Source organism: Eptatretus burgeri, unplaced genomic scaffold, assembly GCF_056783735.1.
Source record: "Eptatretus burgeri isolate ZD-2024b unplaced genomic scaffold, Ebu_testis_v1 Ebu_testis_scaffold_100, whole genome shotgun sequence".
NCBI lineage: Eukaryota > Metazoa > Chordata > Myxini > Myxiniformes > Myxinidae > Eptatretus > Eptatretus burgeri.
In genome coordinates, this window is record NW_028222050.1 from 61,521 (window position 1) to 87,759 (window position 26,239).

A 26,239-nucleotide genomic window follows, 5' to 3' on the forward strand; every position below is an offset into this window, starting at 1 on the left:
ATGTGTTGCCTGCATGGGGAAAGACAAGTGAATGGACCCGAGGTGTATCCCTGTGCAGTCCATCTCCAAAACAATTACATCACCCGTCACAATGGCTGATGTCATGCAGCATCGCTCTCCCGTTTGATTGTTTATTTTATGGAGTAAAAGAGGACGTCGTTGGAAACACCTGTTCCGGGTCCCACTCGCTGTGTTTATTCTCACTTCATAACACTCACATTTCAGCTGTTTCTCGTCCCGTCCAGCCCAAGCCAGTTAACTTTATTACAGGATTTGATGAGAGCATTTCAAGATGAAAAACATTTTTTAAAAAGTCATCATTTTAATTCCCTTTAAACGGCCTCAAAAGCCTGTAAAAGGATGTTTCTCGAACACAAATAAATATTTTAATATCTCGAACCTCCTCGAACCGCGTTCTTTCCCCCAAAATAAAGCAACCACACGTTCCCACGTTAATATTGTGGTTTTAGAAGACCTCTCGGAATGAGCGTGTCGACCTTTACATGAACGGGTCATCATTTTCCAGTAAATCAAATAACACACACAATGGATACTTCGCGCCTCCAACGTTGTTCCGTTTCTTGGGTTTTTTTTCGTATTTAACGTCGATTCTGGGACTGCACTTGTAAAACATCATAGTTTTCTTTCACAAACAGTTTTTTTTTTTTAACCATTGTGGTGATGTTCACTGAGTAAACTACTGCCGACGGCATGTCCGTGTTGCTGGGTGACGAGTTAAACCGTGTGGAGTGTTTCAAGGAAATGTAGAGAGACTTTATACATCGAATACTACACTATCTTGTGGTTCTGCATTGCCTTATGGGTAATGTGACGTAACCTCAAGATTAAAGGGTGAAAAGCAAAACAACAAGAAGCGAATACTTCGATATTGCGCGGCTGGGGGCAGTAAAAGGTGAAGAATGATGAAACAATTTTGCATGTGCGTGCCCGTAGGTGCGTGCCCGTACGTGCATGGCTGTACGTGCCAAAAAAACTGGATTGGGGCATTGTATCAATTATATCGGACCAACCGTATCATAAATGGCCATAACTTGGGAAACACTTGAGAAACAGCTGAAACGGATGAAGAAGAACGATATCAAACCTTGAAAAGGCACATACTCAGGTCCCCAGCGTCAATTGTGACATCATAGCACCGTGTTCCATCATTGGTCGATAAATAAATAGCCATAACTTGGGAACCGCTTGTCCGATTAATATCAAACCTTGAAAAGGCACATCCTCAGGTCCCCAGCAATATACCTGCAAGTTTCAATTGGGGCCCACACCTACGGGCGCACATGTACGGGCACGCACGTACGGGCACGCAACTATGGGCATGCACTAGTATAATATAATGTTAGTTATAATTATAACGTCATAATGACAGGCGATCCCTCAAAGCATTTCTTTTCGATGTTTTGTTATTCCTTTTTTCAGGATTTCAAACCCTTCCAGATTGTTGTTCTGCTAATTTCTTTTCTCATAAATGGCTTTGGATAATTGTTCTAGTTTTTATATAGTCACAGAATCACTCCCGTTGCTCCGATAATAACTGGTGCAATATCGACGCTCTTCAACTTCCAGGTTCCTTTTTCAGATCCTGGTATAACAATTGGTTCGTGCTTGCAAGAGTTCTCTGAGACTGGGATATTGACGTTTTTGAACAGGTGTCGGTGGATTGCTCTCGATACCTTGTTGTACCTTTGTGTGCACAGGTGTTCTGACATGAGGTTTTTATAATTCGAGAGAAGGTGATGGTGTTTCCTGGTTCTACCTTACAGAACCTGCAGCTGTCCTTATTGACTCCATCTGGCCATCTTCATAAAGTGTCCTTTGTGTTGGGTATTTAAAGTGCCAATACAAAGTCTACACCCCCTTTCAAAATTATCATTTTTTGTTGCCTTCTGGCCTGGAATTAAATTCCATTAAATCAGACATTTTCCCCTTTATTTATCCACTGCAACCACAACATCCAAATGAAAAACAAATTCAACAAATTTCAGAAAATTAATGAAAAATTTCCACCTTTCTCGGCTTCACGCTGTAGAAACCAAGGCATTTCGGATCATTGGCACCTCCCACGATGAGGCTGAGTCTTTGGGCCTCTCACTCAATCGCTGGAGGTTGGTCGGTGGTCTTTCCGTCTTCTACCGTCTCCTCTCCAGCCTCGCCCCCCCTGCTCTCTCTGCGATTTGTCCCCACTACATTTCCGCAGGGCGCTCAAGGTCCGCCAACATCCCCCTTCTGGAAAAACTGCCAAAACCAAGAATCACTGCTCACCTTCACTCTTTCATTCCTCTTTTTCCCCGCCTTTGGAATAAACTCCCTCACTCTATTCATTCCCATTCTTCCCTCCAGGCCTCCAAAACAGCTGTTCACCACCACCTCTTATCGTCCCCCATCCAAATCCTCGATCTTTTCTACCCCCGATAATCCACCCAAGCCCACCTCCTTCAAATCCCCTGCTTTCCTTCCTGAAAGTCCCTGTAATGTCCATCTTCTATTCCCCATGTTCCCCGTCCCATCCCTCTCCCATCCACAGATCTCCTAATGTCTCTGTTCCCCACTGTTTTGTCCTTCTCACTCTCTCCCCTCTTGTCTCATGCCCCCTTGAAGTGCGTTGTGTGTTCGCTCTCATACGAGCCTCGACAAGGTATACAAATAAAAAAAATACAAAATTGGACTATTTGGAAGGATAAGTGTCCACCCCCCTGAGTTCATGCTTGGTGGAAGACCTTTGAAAGCAATTACAACTGTGAGTCTGTTGGGATCGGTCTCTTACAACTTTGCATACCTTGATTGGGCAATATTTCCCATTCTTCTACACAAAACTGTTCAAGCTCAGTCAAGCTGCTTGGGTGGGGAGCGTTGATGGACAGCAATCTTTAAGTCATGCCACAGATTTTCGATTCAATTTAGGTAGGGCTCTGACTGGGCTACTCAAGGATATCTTTTTGTTCCTCAGCCACTCCAGTGTGGCTTTGGTTGTGTGCTTCGGTCACATTGTATACCCCCATCCCATCCCGGTCTCTCTTCCACAGATATCCTGTCTTTCTTCCGCACTATTTTGTGCCTCCCTCTCCCTTCCTTCTTGTCTCGCGCCTTGTGATATGTTTCTGTGTATTAGCTCTGACACAAGCCTCGACTTGGTCTGCAAAAACTATAAAAAGTGCTCCAGTCCCTGATGATGAGAAACATCGCCACAACATGATGCTGCCACCACCAGGCTTCACAGTTGGTATGGTGTCCTTTGGCTGATGTGCTTTGTTGGGTTATGCACCAAATGTTGCGTTTTGCATTTTCCCATAAGTTCCATCAGACCACAAAACTTTTTTCCACATGGCTTCAGAATCTCTCGAGTGTTTTTTTGTGCACCTCAAACAAGACTCAAGGTGGGCTTTTTTGTGTAATGGCTTCCTTCTTGCCACCTGATCGGAGAGCCCAGACTTGTGGAGTGCTTGGGATATTGTTGTCACATGGACACCGGTGATCACTGCTTGCCATGAAGACCTGGAGCTCTTTCAAAGTTGCCATTGGCCTCCTGGTGGCCTCTGATTAGTCTCCTTGCTTGGCCATCCAGTTTGGAGGGAAGGCCTGATCTCGACAGGATCTTTGTGGTACCATACGCTTTCCATTTCTTAATAATAACTGTCTTGACTGTGCTCCAAGGGATATTCAAGGCCCTTGAAATATTTTTATACTCATCCCCTGATCTGTGCCTTTCTACAACTTTATCCCAGAGGTTTTTTGATATCTCCTCGGTGCTCATGGTTGAGCATTTGCTGTGAAATTTACTACCCAGCAGTGGAAACCCACAGGAACGGCTGATTAACCTCCGCCATCTTCGCCAGATGGATGGAGGTTACTGTTTTCACCCCTTTCTGTTTGTTATCTTGCCAAAACGAAGTTTTTGCAAGATATGTTAGTCAGCTTGTATGTTTTTTTTTTTGGTTTTTTTTTGTTGTTTATTGTTTGTTTGTTTGTAATCACGTATAAAAAAATTCTGCAGAGCACAGTTATCATTGGAAATTTTTGTAACTTCGCATATCAGAGGCCTATAGAGGTCCCTTTCAGCGCATAACATTTTAAAGGTCAAGGTCACTTTGTCGCAAATCTGGGGAGTCGACGAAACCCTTATTTTTTGAGTAATTTTGATCGGATCGTCTTCAAACTTCATGGGAATATAGTTCATGGTCTGGCGCTCAGCTGATTAATTTTTTTGGTGGCGATTGGCCTTGACCTTCATGGTTAGCGCCTCAGGTCAAACATATTTGACCCCAAGGTCAAATTTTCATTAAAATTTAAAATTTTCATTAAAAAAACTTAAAACTTTTCTACATGTTTGAAGTGATTTCCAAGCCCCCCCCAAAAAAAAATTGTTCAAGAAAAAAATTTTTGCAACTTTTTTTTCAACAAAATTTTGATTTCTTTTTTTTGCATTTCTACATGTTTTAAGTGATTTCCAACCCCACCCCCCCCCCCCAAAAAAAAATGTTGGAGAAAAGAACTATAACTCTGTCAGCACTGTTGACATATTTAATGAATAAGATATAAGGTTCACTTGAGTGACCCAGCAGTATTGGCGGCGGAGGTTTTGCACTCTCCCGAGTGCTCACCCTCTAGTTTTATTCTGAAATCATCAGAATCACGACAGTTTAAACAGTTGGTCAATTGACCTGGTGTGTGATTTTGAAGGTGATTGGTTCCACCTGAGCTCGTTTGCAATTGCCATTATAAGGGGGGTGGACACTTATCCAACCAAGATATTCTAGTTTTGTGTTTTTAACAAATTTTTTGAAAGTTGTAAAATTATTTTTTCACTTCGAAGTTGTGGGTTACGATGGGTAAATTAAGATGAAAAGGTCCGATTCAATGATTTTTAATTCCAGGTTATAAGGCATCAAAAGGTGAAAATTTTGAAAGGGGGTGTAGACTTTCTATAGACACTGAACTCTGACTCGTTCTCCATCCCAGTTAACATGACATCTTCCAAGCCACTGCAAAGTGCCTTCTTTGTCTCTCCCAAACTCTTTCCAGATCTTTTTACAATCTTCCTGCTCTTTTCTCGTTCTCCCAGTTGTCATTGTATATTTGTTGATGTATCTTTTTGGATTTTTCATTTCTCTTCTTCGCAATCGATGGTGCTGGATTTGCTGTTATTTCCATCCCATGTGTGGCATCATATACTCGCACCTGTTCCTGGAAATTTTTTGCTTTGATGTATTCTTTGATGTCTAGATGCAGATGATCGATTATGAAACGCTTTCTTGCACACAGAACAGTTGAAGGGTTTTTCTCCGGTGTGTATTCTTTGATGTATATGAAAGCTAGATAATTGATTGAACGCTTTGTTACACACAGAACATTTGTGGGGTTTCTCTCCGGTGTGCATTCTTTGATGAGCTGAGAGAGTTGATGAATGAGTGAACGCTTTGTTACATACAGAACAATGGTAGGGTTTCGTTCCGGTGTGTATTCTTTGATGTGTCGATACAGTTGATGAACGAGTAAAGGCCTTGTTACACACATTACAATTGTAGGGTTTCTCTCCGGTGTGTATTCTTTGATGTGTCGATAAAGCTGATTGATGATAAAAAGTCTTGTTACAAAAAGAACAATTTAAGGGTTTCACTCCAGTGTGTATTCTTTGATGTTGATATAAGTTTGATACATGATTGAACGCTTTGTTACACCCAAAACAATTGTAGGGTTTCTCTCCGGTGTGTATTCTTTGATGTGTCGATAAAGCTGATTGATGATAAAAAGTCTTGTTACAAACAGAACAATTGTAAGGTTTCTCTCCCGTGTGGATTCTTTGATGTGTTGATGCAGTTGATGAACGAGCAAAGGCCTTGTTAGACACAGAACAATTGTACGGTTTCTTCCTGGTGTGCGATATCTGGTGCTCAGGTAATTGTGATGACTGATTAAACGCTTTGTTACAAACAGAACAACTGTCGGGTTTCTTCCCCGAATGTGTTTTTTGATGACGATATAAATTTGATAAAGAAAAAAAAGCCTTCCTGCATTGTGGACACTTCTGGGATTTCTCACCGGTGTGCAACGTTTGATGTGTCAACAGACATGAAGAAGAAGCAAATCCCTTCTGACAAACAGTGCACCTGTGCGACGTCACACCTGTGCATATTTCAACACATCCTTTTAAACACGATGAGGAAGTGAAGTCTTTGTTGGTAACAGCAAAATTGTTTGTCTTCTCACTTCTTTGGCTCTCCTGTTGCAAGACATTGATATACCTGTCGCAGTTATTGTTGTTGTTGTTGGTAGACACACCCCTAAACTTGTCAACATCCTGACAAAAAGTCTCTGTCAGGTGATGATCGAAAGAAACTTCTCTGACCACTGATGAGGAAGAGTTGACACATGAAGACGTTTCAAATTTTTTCTCTGCAAATTAAGAATGGAGCAAAAACATCAATAAATCACTTTTACAACTTGAACAACACTCGTAGAGCACATAGTCTCACCTTGCATGTTCATTCTGAACAAATTTCGATTATTAACTGAATTCCCCACTATTATGGCCCACTACTATCATGGCCCACATGCTCGTATCATCCATGCACCCCATTGCATCACATCGTTTCTTGGAATGGGTTATGAACGTCAAACATTTAATTATTCACTCACATCGGGTCAGGAATCAGATAAATGAAGTTTCAGATTTTTCAGAGAAGGATTTCAACGCAACCAATCATGGCTGAAAGAAGACTTCACTGATGACGTCATCATTATAACCCTTTCGACCCCAATGGGAAGTTGATAACATATGCAAAGTTTCAATTATTTTCGTTGAGTGGTTTCAGGGAAAATGATATACAAATTTTCCCTTTATTTCAATATGGCTGCCATACCATGTGACATATGACGACAATCCTAAGAACAAAAACATTCTCCATCGGGAGTTCTTCCGAAGTTTGAAATTTTGCATCGATCGGACAAGCGGAAACAGAGAAAACCATTTTTAAAGTGAAAATATGAAGACGTGGACACATGGACAGACACACACAAACGTACACAGACACACCGAACACATTGGACAAATACAACAGTTCAGGAAAGGAAAGAGAAACCCAAAACTGAAAAAGATAATTCAAAAAATAAAAATAAATACACCATCAGAGATGGGGAATCCCCCGCCATTGAAAAATAATTGAAATCAGATAAGCGGTTTTGAATTTATAACAAAAAACATTTTTTTCAAGATGGCTCGTCGGCCATATTGGATCCAGTCACGCCCAAAATCAATAGGGTTCTTCCTTTTCAGGTGGTACATGTGTGACTCAAATTTCAAATCGATATGGCGAACAGTTTATGAGTTATCGCACTCACAGCTGTAAATGTTGCGCCCGGACGGACGGATGGACGGACGGACGGACGGACGGACAGCCGGACGGACGACCCAGGTGACAACAATATCGCCCTTCCGCCCACCACGCGGCGGAGGATAAAAAACAAACACAAAATTGGAGACAAAGATGGAATTCCAAACTTCTGGTTGAAACAACTTGATGCTCTCCACAATCACGACACCAGGACATTCAAACAACTGATCCAAAAGGAAAAGGAAGTGCATGAGTGGTTTGGAGAAGGAAACACATTTCTCATCTAAAAATCTGAAGAAACCCAACTTCCTCACAAATACCGGCCAAAAAAAAGTCCACTAACAACATACAAACTTTGAACAGGATTCATGAGAGAGATGATGTTCCATCACTGAACCCAACAAGGAGGTTTTGAGGTTGAACAAAAGGGCCACCACCGACGACAGAACAAGGCCGTACTTGAAAATTTCAAAATGCGAAGAACCAAATTGTCCACTGCCTGGATGGACTACAAGGAAGCTTTTGACAGTGTTCCACATTCATGGATGATAAAATGCATGTAAATATACGAAATCAATCCCTAAGTAATCAAACTGATTGAGAAAGCAATGGAACTCTGAAATACCACGTTGATAGTACAGCACTCAGAAGGAAATATCTAAATACCAGATGTGAAGAAACGGCATGGGATCTTCCAGGGAGGCAGTCTTTCCCCCCTCTTGTTTTGTCTGGCTCTGGACCCACTGAGTGACCTCATCAACAATCATGGATATGGATACACCCAAAGCAGACTCAGCAATGGCAACAAAACGAGTTAAGAGACACTGATGGCAGCTGCATTGGCCTTGACAACAATAAACAACTCTTAATGCAAGAGGCACCGACAGTGAGGAAGATATGAAATACTGATGGATTGGGTCAAGAGACAGGAGAGAGGAATAATGGAGGAGACGAAACGGAGGAGGCAAAGGAGAGAAAGGCTGTCTCCTGAACTGCTCAATTTAATGTGGTGCAATAAAGGCACATTCTCTGAATTTCATGAGACAAAATTAATTTTAAAACTTCCTCAAACAGTGAAGGAGGAATCTGGAGTCCACGTGATGCTGAGAGTGGGATACTTCGGCGACCACATTCCCTGACGACAAAGAACCAACTTCACCCTGCTGTATGTTGGTTGCTGTACTCTACTGGTCGGTCTACTTGTCAAATCTACTTACCTGCTGTTATCTTGGAGATGACTTCATAGCAGGCATCTCCTTGCCGGCCTTATCGAAAAGGCAGCCTGCCCGTTCCTCCACTCCCTCCTCACATGCTTCAAGTCACACATTGTCCTTCATCGCTTGGAAAACCCCAATTCAACCTCCCTCTGAGACATTACAAATTTGCTATGGCATTACAAATTGAGCTCAGGGCATCCAATTTCCTTTGATTATCCTTGAGATGTCTCCACAACTTTCTCCCTCGTATCTCTCCCTGGTTAATCCCTCCTCCGGTATGACAGACCTGAGCCTCGTCCCGGTGGAGGAGTTGCTCTCTTCATCAAAGACTCTATTTCTCACTCTCCATGCACAGACCTCACTCCCCCACACAACCCAGGAATACCTCTGACTACGGCTTCCCTCCACTCCCACCTCATGTATATATGTGTGTTGTTCCATCCACCAAACAATGATGACTCCATTTACACCTCACTCTCCGAAAACATGGATCAACTTCTATTCTCTCATCCCAACTCTCTCTCTTCCTCATATGTGGTGACTTCAACTGCCATCATGACAGTTGGTTGGGTGTGGGGACCTCCGTCACCTGCCATGATATTTCAGCAAAAGACTTCTGCGACTCATTGGGACTGACTCAATCGGTCAACTTCACAACCGGGATCTCAACCAAGGGGCCTCCATCTCTTCGGGATCTGATTTCGACCAATTTCCCTGAAATATCTGTTGTTCTTCCTTCGCTCCAATCGGTTCATCTAACCACATGCTTGTCAACGTTCTGTTGTTCTCTAATAACAGCCAGACATCTCGCTCTACTTCCTCTCCTGTTGCAGTCAACATGTGGCCCGAAATGGAGTTCTCTCGTCCCCTCTTCCTGTCCAGGCTGGAGTTCCTCAAGGTAGCGTTCTGGGCCCTGTTCTTTTTCTGGTTTTCATCAATGATCTCTCCGACTCTCTGGAAAATCCTCTTTATCTCTTTGCTGATGACTCCACCCTCTGCCGTACCATCTGTCATCCCTCAGACCGGCAAGCAGCAGCTTCTTCTCTCTCTGCAGATCTGGATAAAAATCACAAACTGGTCCAACACGTGGAACATGTCTTTCAATCCTGACAAATCTCACACTCTCACTGTGCCTCTCCGAAAGGACAGTCTGGAACCCCCCTCCCATCTACTTTCTCAACAATCATCTTTCAGAAGTCCTTTCACTCAAGCTTCTGGGTCTCACTATCTGCCAAAATCTTTCCAGGGAAAGCCACATTTCCAAACTGACCTCCAAAGCCAGTCGCCAACTGGGCATCCTCCGTCGTGTAAAGTCATTCCTCAGCCCACCTGAGCGCCTGACCACATACAAAGCTGTCGTCTGCAGCCTGATGGAGTACTGCTCTCCTCTCTGGGCTGGTGCTCCCCCCTCTCACCTTTCTCGGATTCACGCTGTGGAAACAAAGGCATTTAGGATCATTGGCATCTCCAGCGGTGAGGTTGAGTTTTGGGGCCTCTCACTCTCTCACCGCAGGCAGGTCAGTGGTCTTTCTGTCTTCTACCGTCTCCTCTCCGGTTTCGCCGCCCCACTTGATCTTCCATGTGTCCCCCCCCCCCCATATTTCCGCAGGGCGCTCAAGGTCTGCCAACAACCCCTTTCTGGAAAAACTGCCAAAACCAAGAATCACTGCTCACCTTCACTCTTTCATTCCTCTTTTTCCCCCCTTTGGAACTAACTCCCACACTCTCTTTAATCCCACTCTTCCCTCCAGCTCTTCAAAACAGCTGTTCACCACCACCTCTTATCTTCCACCATCCAAAACCACGATCTTTTCAACCCCCGTTAATCCACCCCAAACCCACCTCCTTCAAATTCCCTGCTTTCCTTCCTGAAAGTCCCTGTAGTGTGTCCATCTTGTATACCCCATGTTGCCCACCCCATCCTCACCCTACCACAGATCTCCGAATGTCTCTGTTCCCCATTGTTTTGTCTTTCCCTCTCCTGCCCCCCTTGTTGGGTGTTGTGTGTTCGCTCTCATACGAGTCTCGACAATGTGCACAAAAAAACAAACTTCATTGGAGTACACCTGTGGCCAATTCAAATGATTTGACATGATTTCGAAAAAAAACACACCTTTCTAGATGAGGTCCCACAGTTGACAGTGCAGGTCAGAGCAGAAACTCTTCCATGAAGTCCAAGGAACTGTCCGTATAACTCCGAGATAAAATTGTGAGGAGGCATATATCTGGGGAAGGGTATGAAATCAATTTCTGGTGTTGAAAGGTCCAAAAATCACAGTGAGCTCCGTCATCAGGAAATGGAAAGAATATGAACGACCCAGACTCTTCCTTGAATTGACCGTCCGAACAAACTGAGCAACTGGGCAAGAAGGACCTTTGTCAGGGAGGTAAAGAAGAACCCAACGACCACTCTGACAGAACTACAGAGTTCTTTTACTGAGATGAGAGAACCTGCCGGAAGGACAAAAGTCTCTGCAGCACTTCAAAAATGTCGGCTTTGTGGGAGATTGGCGAGACGGAAGCCACTCCTGAGAAAAAGGCACGTGACAGGACGTCTTGAGTTTGTAAAAAGTCACGTGAAAGACTTTGAGAGCAAGAGGAAAAACATTCTGTGGTCTGATGAGACGAAAATGGAACTCTTTGATCTGAATGCAAAGCACTACATCTGGCAGAAACTGAGCATGGCTCATCACCCACCCAAAACCATCCCTACCGTGAGGCATGGTAGTGGAGGACACATTGAGTCCATGACCAAGTTTCCGCGACCAATTCTTCAATGCAGATTCTGGTAGATGGGGCCAAAAAAAGAAATTTTAGCGAGGGTACCCCTCTCAAAAGTGCGGGCAAACTCCATCAGAGGGCGAAATTCAAAATTGCCACCCAAAATCAATATTGTGGTTTAATATCACTTCTAATTAGTCTAGAACATTCGTTTTGGTGTCTAAATCTATGTTTTTGGGGTCAAGGATTTAAAATCTGTCCATGATAATTATGTATATGAAATACCAGAGGGCGTTTTACACTATATTTGCCTATATTTGAACTTTTTTTTCCACTCTCCGACATTTTACTGGACTGTACAACCTTGAATGCCATCAGCCCAGTTAAAAATGCAAGAAACTGATGAAATTTGACAATTAACTTGTCATCAATTCTTAAGTCCCAAAGTGAAGGTAATGTGTGTGCACAACTTTTGACAAAGCTATATCAAACATGAACAGACATGTCTCTTATTATGTTCATGAACATGGACATAATAAGTACTTGTCGTGCTTGTCATAGTTAAATTCTACTGAATTAATCACTCTCTATATCACTGCAATCATGATCTTCAATATCACACTCATCAGACGTTGGCATCTCCTCCTCATCTACACCCTGTATTGATTCTCTTAAGTCCTTTGGTAGCGCTGGCTTACTATACCTCTGGGGTACACATTTTCCATTCTCCAGCCTCCACCCACTGTTCAGTGGGGATGGAATGAGCTAACTTTTATCAAAGTTGAGAAACAGGTCAGACTGATAATTCACTCGCTGCACCTTCAAGTTGTGAGGATCTCTGTTAGGTGGTATTCTTGATGTCGACTTCCTTTTGAGATCCTTCCACTTCTGAGCTCTGGATTAACCAAGTGTTTGGCTGACTTTGTCACCATAGATGTATCGCATTGTGAAAATGGCCATTTGTCCAGAACTTCATTGGAGGCTGGAATTTCATTGCCAACCGACTGCAGAATTGGTGTGGCTTATTGGCACACTCCTTGCTCAAAAACTGATTTTCTGTCATGACCAAAAAAAGCAGCTGTGGTATCACAACCACTATGCACATACAATGGTATGATGACATCAGCAACATTCTTTGCACAGAGGGAATGACAGTCAATGATGGTGTCTTTGTGCTTTATTCCTAAAATGCCATCAATCCTGTGAGCAACATGAGCAACTAGCATCATAACATCAGTATCTTCAGCATCGAGTATGACTGGTACTTGAGAGTCAACTTTGCGAATCTGTGAGTCGATGAAAAACATCACAGTATCTGCCTCGATGTGATTGCACTTATAGTCAAACACTTTAACCCCTCTGGTGAGATTCTCGCAGTCAGGTCCGACAGAGTAAATCAGTTCTTTGTTTGTGAGGCTGGTTTGTGAGGTTGTTTGTCGTTTGTTTGTGAGGCGACCAAGTGAACACCTCGCCATCATATTTATTCCGTTGTTCAGCTGATGGAAGAGATAACGTCCACATGACGCTCATGTCAATTATGGCTATGTAATCACCTGGGACATGTTGAAGGCTTTCCAAGTCGAGGACTTCAATCAGCTTTGACTTCTGAGTTTTCCTCATTGTGCCATTTATATTAAAGATTGGTAAGCATTCATTAGTGACTCTGTACTCCATTAAATCTGCCAAAACAAATTATTTGTTATGTTTCTCAGCCATTGCAATGATGGATGCCATTGCTTTGTTCTCCATTTCTTCAGATTTTGCAGGTCTTTTGTCTTTTTGTTCATTTGTTGGTGGAGGATTGCTGAAGCTTCTTCTCGAATTCTTCTTGACACTTGCATGGAAAGATTTGGTTGCTGAGAACATTCGATCTTTGCAGAATGCTGAGAACTGATTTTCTCCATCATCCCAAGCTGACTCAAAGTCCTTAATAAGGTCATCTGAAGCAGGAACACCAGACATTAGAGATCTCAGCTGTGTGTTTTCCACATTGAAAGGGTCGCATTCAAATTCATTAATACACATTTGCAAATCCTGTACAGCCTTTTCATCAGGTTCCAGTTGATTTCTGGTATTTTCACTGTGTGCTTGTTCAGATTCACTGGATTGGGCAATTCCATGCAAGGAAGACCTGACCCTGTTGACAATGTTTACTGCACGGGTATGTGTGAGCAGCATTTTCTCATTCTTCAAAATCTTAAGCCATCCAGCCTTCAACTTTGAACCCTTGTTCATACTCATCTCAATCCACAGGTAAGGGGGCAGACAAGATAATGGTTTTCCTGTCATGGACTAGGTTATTAAATAAAATATCAACTTGAAACTGAACAATATATAATGCCATATTATATATTTTAGTAAATATAAAGTCTTATCCTTGGAGGTGTCAATGATTTATTAACTAAATAATTAATTACATTTTCGATGTGTTTGTGACTTAACAATGATAAGGACATGTATCTTCAATGAACAGCATGGTTGAACAAAAGTTTAAGAGATGCTTGCAAGCCCCGTCAGGTCATTTTAAATTTTCCACGTCATCTGTACTTTGTCATCGAGAAACCAGTACGTACGATTTTGTACATGCACTGCAGATATAGACTTGCCAGCTGGTTTATAGAATTACAACCATAATAATAAGTATTTAAATCTGACCATAGTGTAATGTCGGACCCAAAACTAAAAAAAAAACTCCGTATAGGCATATATATTGTAAAACGCCCTCTGGTGTTGCATATACATAATTATTATGGTCAGATTTGAAATCCTTGACCCCCAAAACATAGATTTAGACACCAAAAAGAATGTTCTGGACGAATTAGAAGTGAAATAAAACCACAATATTGATTTGGGTGGCCATTTTGAATTTCGCCCCCTGGTGGAGTTCGCCTCGCTAAAATTTCTTTTTTTGGCTCCATCTACCAGAATCTGCATTGAAAAATTGGTCCGGAAACTTGGTCACTGACTCAATGGTGGAGTTCTCTAATATGGTGGTGGCATCGTGTTATGGGGATGCTTTTCAGCAGCAGGGACTGGAAGACTTGCAAGGATAGAGGGAACAATGAATGGAGCCAAATACAAGCAAATCCTTGAGGAGTTGGCTGCCTGATGTTGGATTAATGGTTAGGTTGCCGGGCTTTGGATCCAAGGGTCCTGAGTTCAAATCCCACTCAGCTGTTGATTTAATACCAGGTGGGGTTAACTCGGCCTGTCATCCTTCCGAGGTCGGCAAAGTGAGTGCCAGCATGCTGGTATACTGCGTCGGAGTGGCGACCAGTCCAGGATTGTGTCCAAGAGCCAAGTAGACTGCTTAAGCAGGACCAACGCTCTGCACAGAGTATGGTCCCAATCTCCTCCTCCTTGAGGAGAACCTGCTTCAGAGTGCAAGAGACCTTCGACTGCGGCGAAGATTTACGTTCCAACGGGACAATTTCCCGTTGTAAGCTTTTCAGTTTTCATGAAATTGTAAGAAAAATTTTTTAAAAATTTCCCCTTTGTCATTGGGGGGTATTTTTGTGTTGATCAGCGACAAAGCATTTAAATTTAATCCACTTTGAAGTCAGGCTGGAACACAAGAAAATGTGAAAGAGGTTCGAGGGGTGTGTATACTTGATGAAGGGTTTGTAGGTTTCACCCATTAAACACCACAAAGGGCACATTGGTGTATTTATTTTCTTTCTGCCTTGACATCCTCCAGGTGGGTAACAGGTGCACTCACTTCAGTGCCTTGAAGTGGAGACGGAACACTGTTGTTTGTGTCCTTTATAACATCCTCAAAAACAGTAAGTTTCCTGTTTGGAATGATTTTCAAATTTGTTTCAATTTTGCAGGCAGATTAAAATGATTATCTTCCTCCTCTCCGTGCATGTGCGATCGGGACGGATTCATCGCCAAAGTACTGATAAACTACAGGTTTGTTTTCCAATTAATGTTCAAAATATAACTTTCAACTGAAATGGAGTTGTTCCTCGAACATAAACTGATGTTTGTCGACAGACTGACGGACAGACAAAGTGAACAAACTGCTTAACTCCACCTTTCACTTCGTGTGCGAAGAAGTAGAAGTACCCGTCGCTTCCCTGACGGCTTTAATCAAACGACGGCACGTTGTACTTTCAAACATTCTGCTCCATTCACTCCATCATTTTCCCGGGGTCATCTTCCCTCTGCTTGGAAGTCAGCTGATATCATCTTTATTAACCATCCTTGCAACTTCCATCTGCATATGGTGTGAGCAAAAATCACCTCAGCTTCACTGCGAAGCTCATTGTTGTTTGCTTTTGTTTGAACCTCCGCTTGAAATGAGTGAAATGAAACATTCCCCTTCCCTTGTGCTGCCTTCTGCTCCTCTTGCGCTTCCTTCTCTTCCCCTCAAGCTGCCTTCCACCCTCACGATGCCCCTCCCCCTCATGCTGCTTTCCTATCCTCTTGTGCCGCCCCTTCCCTCAACAGCAATGAATTACCACATCACGGCAGGATAGCTGAGAGGTATGCATGCTCGCTCTCAGCTGTCTCGCCTGGGTTTGAATCCCGACCCAGCTATAAACTGTCATCCCGGTGTTTCACAGGCAGGGTGATTCATAAATGTGTGTGTTATCCCCCGGATGGGTGTTAAACTCAACGTTACATCTGCAAGAACCCCCCTACTCTCCCCCTCCACACTTTCCCCCCTCTCCTCCCTTTCTGCCTTCTGCCTCTGCCTCTCTCTCCTCACCCGATCCCTCTCTCTCCTACCTCTCTACCTCCTCTGCCCTTCCCCTCCCTCCTCTCTCTCTTCCCCTCTCACGTCCATCCTCTCTCCTTCTTCCCCTCTCACGTCCATCCTCTCTCCCTCTTCCCCTGTCACCTCCATCCTCTCCTCTATCCTTCCCATCCCTCCTTTTCCTCGTCTCCTCCCTCCTTTCCCTCGTCCCCTCCCTCCTCTCCCTCTTTCCTTGAATATTCCCATTAGCGAAGCGACAGGAAGTATTTGCTGGTAAACAAGTAAACAAACACGAATTAAGCTTTATACATTACATTTTCACACTTTCCTCAGTGAAAAGAGGTGATGATTAACTGTAAATTATTTAATTAGTCAGGTGCTCATGATAGTTCACGTCCCTGACCCTTCGTGAAGGGTAATGTTGTTAAACGTGTCCTTTATGATCCATCCATGAAGACCACACTCTGTACAGAGGGAGCATCAGTGCTGCTGCAGCAGTTACCTGGGTTATTGGACATTTTAAGCTTTTCAGTTTTCATTAATTTGTAAAAATTTCAAAACATGTTTTCCCTTTGTCATTAGGGGGTATTTTGTGTTGATCAGTGACAAAACATTTAAATTTAATCCATTTTGAAGTCAGGCTGGAACACAACAAAATGTGAAAAAGTCAAGGGGTGTGAATACTTGATGAAGGCATTGAAGGTTTCACCCATAAAACACCACGAAGGGCACATTGGTGTCTTTATTTTCTTTCTGCAGTGACATCCTCCGGGTGGGTAACTGGTGCACTCGCTTCGGGGCCTCGAGGTGGAGACGGAACACTGTTGTTTGTGTGCTTTATAACATCCTTAAAAACAGTAAGTTTCCTGTTTGGAATGATTTTCAATTTTGTTTCAATTTTGCAGGCAGATTAAAACGATTATCTTCCTCCTCTCCGTGCATGTGTGATCAAGACGGATTCATCACCAAAGTACTGATAAACTACAGGTTTGTTTTCCAATTAATGTTCAAAATATAACTTTCAACTGAAATGGAGTTGTTCCTCGAACATAAACTAATGTTTGTCGACAGATTGACGGACAGACAAAGTGAACAAACTGCTTAACTCCACCTTTCACTTCGTGTGCGAAAAAGTAGAAGTGCGTCGCTTCCCTGACGGATTTAATCAAACGACGACACGTTGTACTTACAAACATTCTGCTCTATTTACTCCATCATTTTACCGGGGTCATCTTCCCTCTGCTTGGAAGTCAGCTGACATCATCTTCATGAACCATCCTTGCTGCTAACATCTGCATATGGCGTGAGCAAAAATCACCTCCGCTTCGCTGCGAAGCTCATTGTTGTTTGCTTTGGTTTGAACCTCCGCTTGAAATGAGTGAAATGAAACATTCCCCTTCCCTCGTGCTGCCTTCTGCTCCTCTTGCGCTTCCTTCTCTTCCCCTCAAGCTGCCTTCCACCCTCACGATGCCCCTCCCCCTCATGCTGCTTTCCCATCCTCTTGTGCCACCCCCTCCCTCAACAGCAATGAATTACCACATCATGGCAGGATAGCCGAGAGGTACGCATGCTCGCTCTCAGCTGTCTCGCCTGGGTTTGAATCCCGACCCAGCTATAAACTGTCATCCCGGTGTTTCACAGGCAGGGTGATTCATAAATGTGTGTGTTGTCTCGCGGATGGGTGTGAAACTCAACGTTACATCTGCAAGAACCCCCCTACTCTCCCCCTCCACACTTTCCCCCCTCTCCTCCCTTTCTGCCTTCTGCCTCTGCCTCTCTCCTCACCCGATCCCTCTCTCCTACCTCTCTACCTCCTCTGCCCTTCCCTCTCTCTCTCTCTCTTCCCCTCTCACGTCCATCTCTCTCTCTCTTCCCCTCTCACGTCCATCCTCTCTCCCTCTTCCCCTCTCACCTCCATCCTCTCCTCTATCCTTCCCATCCCTCCTTTTCCTCGTCTCCTCCCTCCTTTCCCTCGTCCCCTCCCTCCTCTCCCTCTTTCCTTGAATATTCCCATTAGCGAAGCGACAGGAAGTATTTGCTGGTAAACAAGTAAACAAACACGAATTAAGCTTTATACATTACATTTTCACACTTTCCTCAATTAAAAGAGGTGATGATTAACTGTAAATTATTTCATTAGTCAGGTGCTCATGATAGTTCACGTCCCTGACCCTTCGTGAAGGGTAATGTTGTTAAACATGTCCTTTATGATCCATCCATGAAGACCACACTCTGTACAGAGGGAGCATCAGTGCTGCTGCAGCAGTTACCTGGGTTATTGGACACAATCCTGGACAGGTGACCACTCTGACACAGGATACTCAAACGGCTCAATCATCCCAGGAAGCTGGTATCACTTTGCCAATCTCATAGGGATTACAACCTGAGTCAACCCCACCTGGTATTTATTCAACAGCCAAGTGGGATTTGAACTCAGGACCCAAGTAAACCAAGCCCACCACCCAAACCATTAAACCAACACCAGGTATACCTTTATATTTTTCCAAAACAGATAAACAGAATCGGTACAAATACACCTATCCCGTGATAATGGTTTCATAACAGTTCTTACAGCAGGTCAAAGGTCGAGGTCACAGTTTCAGGTCAAAATTTCGTGAAAAATGATTTTTGGGTCAAACTTTGACCTTGAACTTGTGACTTCCATCCATCGAGCAGAATTAATTAGTTTCCTGGTAAACTCTCACCAACTCTGCTTTGCAGCCGACGAGTTTAGTGGTAACTTAGTTCACCCTTCACATCTTTAAATATAATATTGAACATAATTTGGCTTTAAGTAAGGTTGGTACAGGACGAGCTATAAACTCCCAACCTGGTGATTCACAGGGAAGGTGTTGCATCAGTGAGCATACCTTCCTCTGAAAGCAAAGGTAAGTCTCTTTTCTTTTCATCCAGTGATTCCTCGAGGAGGTTAAAGATGCCACTGCAGTCCTCAATAACAGGCCATTGTGTGCCGGTGCAGAGGTCCATCACCACAAGTAAATCTTCATCTGATTTGTTGCAAACGAGATTAAAGAGGAATCGAATGATGAATGAAGTGATGAGGTATAAAATGATGTCATACATGGACAAGAGGGAGGGTAACATGTCATGGATGAGATTTCCATTCACAATTCAATTCCGGCTCCGCTCCAGACATCGTGACATTCACTAAATCAATGAGTTCCTGTGTTAGCACACAGCACGGATCAGCACGGGAAACACAAGTTCTCGGTACGGCGTGAACGTCACGTACCGTGTCTGGACCCCTTATCCTCGGGTGAACCGACCATGAACCCGACCATCCATCGGAGCCGCTCGTGGATCCCGGGGTGTTCCCTCTGAGATCTCGGGTCATGGTGGACCGCACGTCGTGTCGGGTGAAGGACGGTACGCTGTGGTAACCGAGTGAAGAGCGCGAGCTGTTTGGGGAAAAAGCGAACAGGGAGATCGCGGTGTCTGATTGGTTCCCGCCACATCACGTGTCCATGATTTAAAATAAATACAAAGATTGAACGTTTCGTTTTAACGGATTGTTTGTGTTTCAGATTGTGTTGTGAAAGTGGAAAATCGAGTCCGAGTTCGTCGATGATTATTCCCTCGATACGAAACAACGTTCTTTATTTTCTGTTTTTGTATTTATCGACAATCTTCCCTCCATAACGGAGTTATATATGGGTATGTAGGAATGTGGGTATGTAGGAATGTGGGTATGTAGGAATGTTGGCACGTGTTGTTGCGGCCACGGGTACCGAGACACCAGCTTGTCACTCAGGGGGATTAATCCCCAGTTGTCCTCGGTCGAACCGGACCTGGGGCCACCGCTCACATTTAACGTTGTGGTTCGGTGGGTTGTTTTAAACCACGAACTACACCCAGTTAACCACGAGTTCCAATGTCCATCGTCTAATTATTCAGTTCAACTAGAGGTCACGTGGTTACCTGAGCGGGGAGCGAGCCCTCGGCAAAACATCAATGTTATCTCTTGATCTCTGTGACAATTCCAAACCAAACACGGACAGGTTGGAAATCGACAAATGATTTATTCGTAATAAAATTAATTCAGTAAAATAAGTTTTTATTTTATGAGGGAAATAAAGAATAAATTTCAAAGCAAAATCAATCAAAATGCCAGAAAAGAGACAAATAGCAGATGCTTATTCGGGGGCGGGTGGGGGAGAATCGTTCCAAGCCCCTTTTTGCGTGTCGAGTATCAACTAAGCACTGGGATGAAGGGGCAAAATTTTGGTGTCCTGTTTGTCTACCCTACGTCACAGTCTCCTTTTCATTGTCCGTCTACCCTTCGTCACAGTCTCCTTTTCATTGTCCGTCTACCTTACGTCACAGTCTCCTTTTCATTGTCCGTCTTCCCTACGTCACAGCGTTACGTCATGTCATGAATGACGTAACGTCCGAACAGGATGGAGATGAGCTGAATAGTGTTCAGATTTATTATTTTCACATAATTTCAATTTATGATAAAATGTCTAAAAGTATAACTGGAATGATTGTAATGATAACACATTTGATTAATATATAACAGTCAGAACCATTTAATAATAATAAAAAAAATCAAAACCATTGAATTTGATGTTGTTATCCTGCAGTACATGCCACTCACTCTCTGATCTTAATTAATCCCACCACACTATTTTGTCAAAACCTTGTCTAAGATACGGATTCCTGTTTTCGCATCTATGTTGCATCATAATTACACAATGGCTCGACACGCAATGCATGGACTTCCACTTATCCCCCCACGGGGGTCCCGGGTTCCAAAACCCCTTTTTCCGCCACGGGGGTCCTGGGTTACAAAACCACTTTTCCCCCCACGGGGGTCCCGGGTTCCAAAACCCCTTTTTCCCCCAGGCGTCTCCGGGTTTTTCTCTGGCGTGAACTCCTTGATGTGTATAAAACTTAGAAAAATGATCGAACGATTTGTGACACACAGGACACGTGTGGGGTTTATATCCGGTGTGTATTCTTTGATGTGTTGATGCAGTTGATGAACGAGCAAAGGCCTTGTTACACACAGAACAATTGAAGGGTTTCTCCCCCGAATGTGTTTTTTGAAGTTTCATATTTTTCAGAGAAGGATTTCAATTCAACCAATCATGGCTGGAATAAGACTTCACTGATGACGTCATCATGATCACCCTTTTGACCCCCATGGGGAGTTGATAACACATGAAAAGTTTCAATTATTTTCGTTGAGTGGTTTCAGAGAAAATGAAACACTGATTTGCCCTTTCATTCAATATTGCTGCCATACCATGTGACATATGACAACAATGTTAACAATAAAAACATTCTCCATCGGGAGTTCCTCCTCTGTTTAAAATTTTGCATCAATCGGACAAGTGGAAACAGAGACAATTTTTAAAGTGAGAATATGAAGACGTGGACACATAGACAGCAGACACAAGTGCACACAGACACACCGAACACATTGGACAAATACAACAGTTCAGGGAAGGAAAGAAACCCAAAACTGAAAAAGAGAATTAAAAAATGTAAAAAAAATTTAAAATTGGAGACAAAGACCTCGAGTGCTTGGGTGTTCAAAACAAACTCAATCTGGAAATGAGAGCTGGAAAGAAAAATAAATAAATAAATAAATAAATAAACACCACCGTATGAGGAGGCAAACAACAGGACAAAACAAAACCACATGTTTGAGAGAAACCCGAAGAGATTCTTCCACGAATGAGGGAAACAAAAACAGAATGTGTCAACTCCCCCTGAAAAAGAAAAGATGGGGAAACATTCTGTAAAGGAATTCTTGGAGATCGAAAGGAACATAACAAGGAAGCAGAATGGATCGTTGACTTGGAAAAGAAGAAGCACCATCATGTAGGTGGAGGAAATGTCCCCAGTGATTATTGATAAAGAAATAAATAATTAAAAACAACTTCAAAAAATGCCACCAAACTTTAAAATCCAGGCACAGATGGAATTCCAAACTTCTGGCTGAAACAACTTGATGCTCTCCACAATCACGACACCAGGACATTCAAACAACTGATCCAAGAGGAAAAGGAAGTGCATGAGTTGTTCGTAGAAGGAAACACATTTCTCATCGAAAAATCGAAAGAAACTCAAATTCCTTACAAATAGCAGGCAATAACAAGTCTACAAACAACATACAAACTTCCAACAGGAATCATGACAGAAATGATGTTCCATCACCGAAGCCAACAAGGAGGTTGGGACGTAGAACAAAAAGGCCACCACCCAAGACTGAACAATGCCGGACTTGAAAATTTCAAAATGCAAAGAACCAAATTGTCCACCACCTGGATGGACTGACTCCAAGAAAGCTTTTGACAGTGTTCCACATTCATAGATGATAAAATGCATGTAAATATACAAAATCAATCCCAAGTCTGGTTGGGCCACAAGAACACCAACCTGGCCAAGTTCATACTGGACAGAACAGATTATAAATCTTTCCCTCGCCTTTTCAATGCGGGCTGACTTTCCGACCTCCGGACCAAGGAGCCATGTGTGATCCATCCCAGCACCCAAAGGGTTGCAATCTTGACACCATTCTGTCTCGAGGATGATCAAAACATCGTTGGATGATCTCACCCCCTCTGAAAACTCAGATCAACCTTTAGTTCATAAATATTCCTTATCCCTTCGAAATTAAGTTGACCTCCAGATGGCTGCTGCAACAAAGCTGTGAGTGATTCTTCCCTGAACCCTCAACATGTCAGCTTTGGCGTCACCATGTTTGGAGGGTAAACAGACCTCGTCTCACTTAAAACTATTAAAGAATTAAAACTTTCTGTGAACTGCAGAGTTGGGGAAAGAGTGTGTTGCTTGTGTTGCCCCGATTCTCCATATCCATGTTTGTATTTGTATTTCCTGTTTTAATTCACTCAAATGCACAGGAGGAATTGAGAATTTCTTCGACACACGCTTGGAACAAGACCAAGCGTGTATGTTGGATACAGAAATAGTGTATGTTGTACAGAGAAGTCCCCCAACCCCCCCCCCAAATTTCCCAAAAACCAATTACTTTTCCAATCATAAATTTCTAATTTTTTTGAGGCACTCATGAGAGACTTTGAACACAGAAAAGACTCGACCATAATAGAGCAAAAAGAACATCGTGAAAGGTGGGGTGGGGGTGGGGTGGAGGAGTGGACACAACTTCAACAATATGGAGGTACAATGGAGGGTCACTTGGATGAAGAATGGGTATGGGGAAGAATCGGGAAGTGGGTGGATAAAGGGGTGAACAAGCTGAATGCAAGCTCAAACACAGCAAAAGGGGGAAAGGAAAACTGGAGATGGCATAAGAAAAGGATGGTGAGGAATAAGGGGGGAAAGCACATTAAGCTGGAAAAGAAGAGGTCGGTTTGTGGAGGGCTGTTATTTTGGAGAGGGCTTGGGGAGGAAAGGAAGGCTTGAAGAGGAGAGAAAAGATCATGAGAATGGATTGGGGGGGGGGTGAATAGCCATCTTCAAAATGGAAGAGTCAAATTGAAGTCTGAGGAAGTTGGTTCCTCAGGCTTGAGAAAGGATTTACAAATGAGTGGAGGTGAGCAAAGAACCTGGATTTTGGGAGTTTCAACAGAAGTGGGTTACTGGAAGACCAAGAAAGCCCTTTGGAGTAAAATTCGGGGAAGGTGGGGGGGGGTGCAGAACAAAGCAGAGTGATGCCTGACCAGAAATGAACCTGGAGAAGTCAGAGAGACCACCGGTGTGAGATTAAGAGAACCAGAGGCTCAGCTTCATTGCTGGAGATTCCAATGATTGTGACGGACTTGGTTTCAATGGCATCAAGAAGTGCAAGGTGAGGCAGGGGTGCCAAAATTTAATGAATCACTTCTACTTTTCACATTATGATGTCATTGTTTGGATAAAATCATCTAGGTATAATTCTAGCAATGTGTGTGTGTGTGTGTGTGTGTGTGTGTGTGTGTGTGTGTGTGTGTGTGTGTGTGTGTGTGTGTGTGTGTGTGTGTGTCTGTGACCGCTGTTTCTCGACAACCACTGGTCCGATCTAATTGAAACTTGCCAGGTATATTGCTGGGGACCTGAGGATGTGCCTTTTCAAGGTTTGATATTAATCGGACAAGTGCTTCCCAAGTTATGGCCATTTATTTACCAACCAATGACAGGAACCGTTGCTGCAGCCATTTTTATCAACCAATGACAGGAAGCGTTGCTGCAGCCATTTTTATCAACCAATGACAGGAAGCGTTGCTGCGTAGCCATGGTCGATGGGGAAGAGAAACTCAGCCGCATTCGCCATTACGGGTTTTTTCTCTTCTCTTCTCTTCGTGTTTTTCCTTGCGAAAAGGCAAAATACGTTGGCGCTAATTGAATAATTGGCCATTAAAAGCCTCCGTATTCTTGCGCTGGACGAGGAAACAAGGAAGAAGCGCTGTTTCCTCAGCGATGTTGTTTATGAAGAGGTGCTAACGAGATAGAGGTGTGTACAATGTTCATGGAGACGATTTTTATTATTATTTATTTATTGAAGAAAAATTGTTCCAAAAATAATTTATCAAAAAAAGTGCACAACTTTTTTTTTGTTTCCAATTGTCAAAACGGTGTGGCCTTTGGAAGTGTAAAGGAATTCAGCTCCACTTAACATGCTTGCCAACGAAATACATCTCAATTTGGTGGTAAAAACGATTTACAACGACGGGTTTCCTTACTCATTGCTCTGCAGTCTGCATTCAACCCCTTCATTTGTCATCTCATTGACCTCATTTCATCTATCTATAATTCCAGCCATCTCTGTGTGTGTGTCTGTGTGTGTGTGTGTGTGTGTGTGTGTGTGTGTGTGTGTGTGTGTGTGTGTGTGTGTGTGTGTGTGTGTGTGTGTGTTTGTGTCTGTGTGTGCGTGTGTCTGTCTGTGTGTCTGTGTTTCTGTGAGCGCTGTTTCCTGACAACCACTGGTGTGATCTAATTGAAACTTGCCAGATATATTGCTGGGGACCTGAGGATGTGCCTTTTCAAGATTTGATATTAATCGTACAAGTGATTCCCAAGTTATGGCCATTTATTTACCAACCAATGACAGGACACGTGCTGCGTAGGCGTGGCTGCGTCGGCCGGTGCACGGCCGGCCGACGATGACGTCACGTGCCATGCTGGTTACGATGGGGATCAATCGGTGCCTTAGTTACCGTGGAGTAAGAGTGCCAATGGTAAATGGCAGCGAATGTCATGGCAAGCAAAGACAGGGAGGTAAACTTGATTTTAATTAACACTGTGTGTAAGTATCACAGCAGTTGTTACTTCAATGCAAGCGATAATTCATGGAATGATGTGAACATTCCGTACGGGCACGCACGACTTTTGGACAGTGATGACTGACTGTATTCTAATAATTTCTCGATTTCTTATCCGCATTTATAGATAAACACAATGCCCCAATCCAGTCGTCGTTTATAAGAGTGAAGGAATAGCCTGTGTGGTTGTTTGAAAGTTTTTTTTTGCATGTAGGGCCATGCACATATGGGCACGCGAGAGCGAAGGAACGGCCTGTGTGGTTGTTGTTTCTGGCACACGGTTTGAAAGTTTTTTTTTTTTGTATGTACGGCCACGCACGTATGGGCACGCACATACAGCCATGCAAGTACGGCCATGCACGTACGGCCACGCGAGAGCGAAGGAACGGCCTGTGTGGTTGTTTCTGGCAAGCGGTTTTAAAGTACATATAAATATTTTTTATTTTTATTTTTTTGCACGTACAGCCACGCACGCACGGGCACATGAAAGCGAAGGAACGGCTTGTGTGGTTGTTGTTTCTGGCACGCAGTTTGAGTTTTTTTGCGGGGTGGGGGAGGGTTTGCACATACAGCCACGCATCTCCGGGCATGCACTAGTTTTTTTAATTACACACAAAACGTATGACAGAGAAGTGCATTCGATGTGGAACATCTCATCGTGCGGGAAAGATAATCGAAGATCACAAGGTGGGCTTTTTTGTGTAATGGCTTCCTTTTTGCCACCTGACCGTGGAGCCCAGACTTGTGGAGTGCTTGAGATATTGTTGTCACATGGACACCAGTAATCAGTCCTTGCCATGAAGGCCCGTAGCTCTTTCAACGTTGCCATTGGCCTCTTGGTAGCCTCTGATCAGTCTCTTTACATGGTCATCCAGTTTGGAGGGACGGCCTGATCTCGGCAGGGTCTTGGTGGTACCATACGCTTTCCATTTCTTAATAATGACTATCTTGACTGTGCTGTAAGGAATATTCAAGGCCTTTGAAATATTTTTCTACCAT

The 26,239-nt window shown here is 43.4% G+C and overlaps 1 protein-coding gene across 1 annotated transcript; it reads right to left on the reverse strand.

Annotated features, from left to right (window-relative positions):
- Positions 1 to 4,502: 4,502 nt before the first annotated feature.
- LOC147007570 (uncharacterized) lies at positions 4,503 to 25,634 on the reverse strand. The gene is made up of 2 exons (XM_085866884.1): positions 18,860 to 25,634; positions 4,503 to 6,411 (listed from the first exon to the last, which is right to left on the reverse strand). The coding sequence occupies exons 1-2, from the start codon at positions 19,092 to 19,094 to the stop codon at positions 5,183 to 5,185; spliced, it is 1,464 nt and encodes a 487-aa protein (XP_085723010.1). The 5' UTR covers positions 19,095 to 25,634; the 3' UTR covers positions 4,503 to 5,182.
- Positions 25,635 to 26,239: the final 605 nt, after the last annotated feature.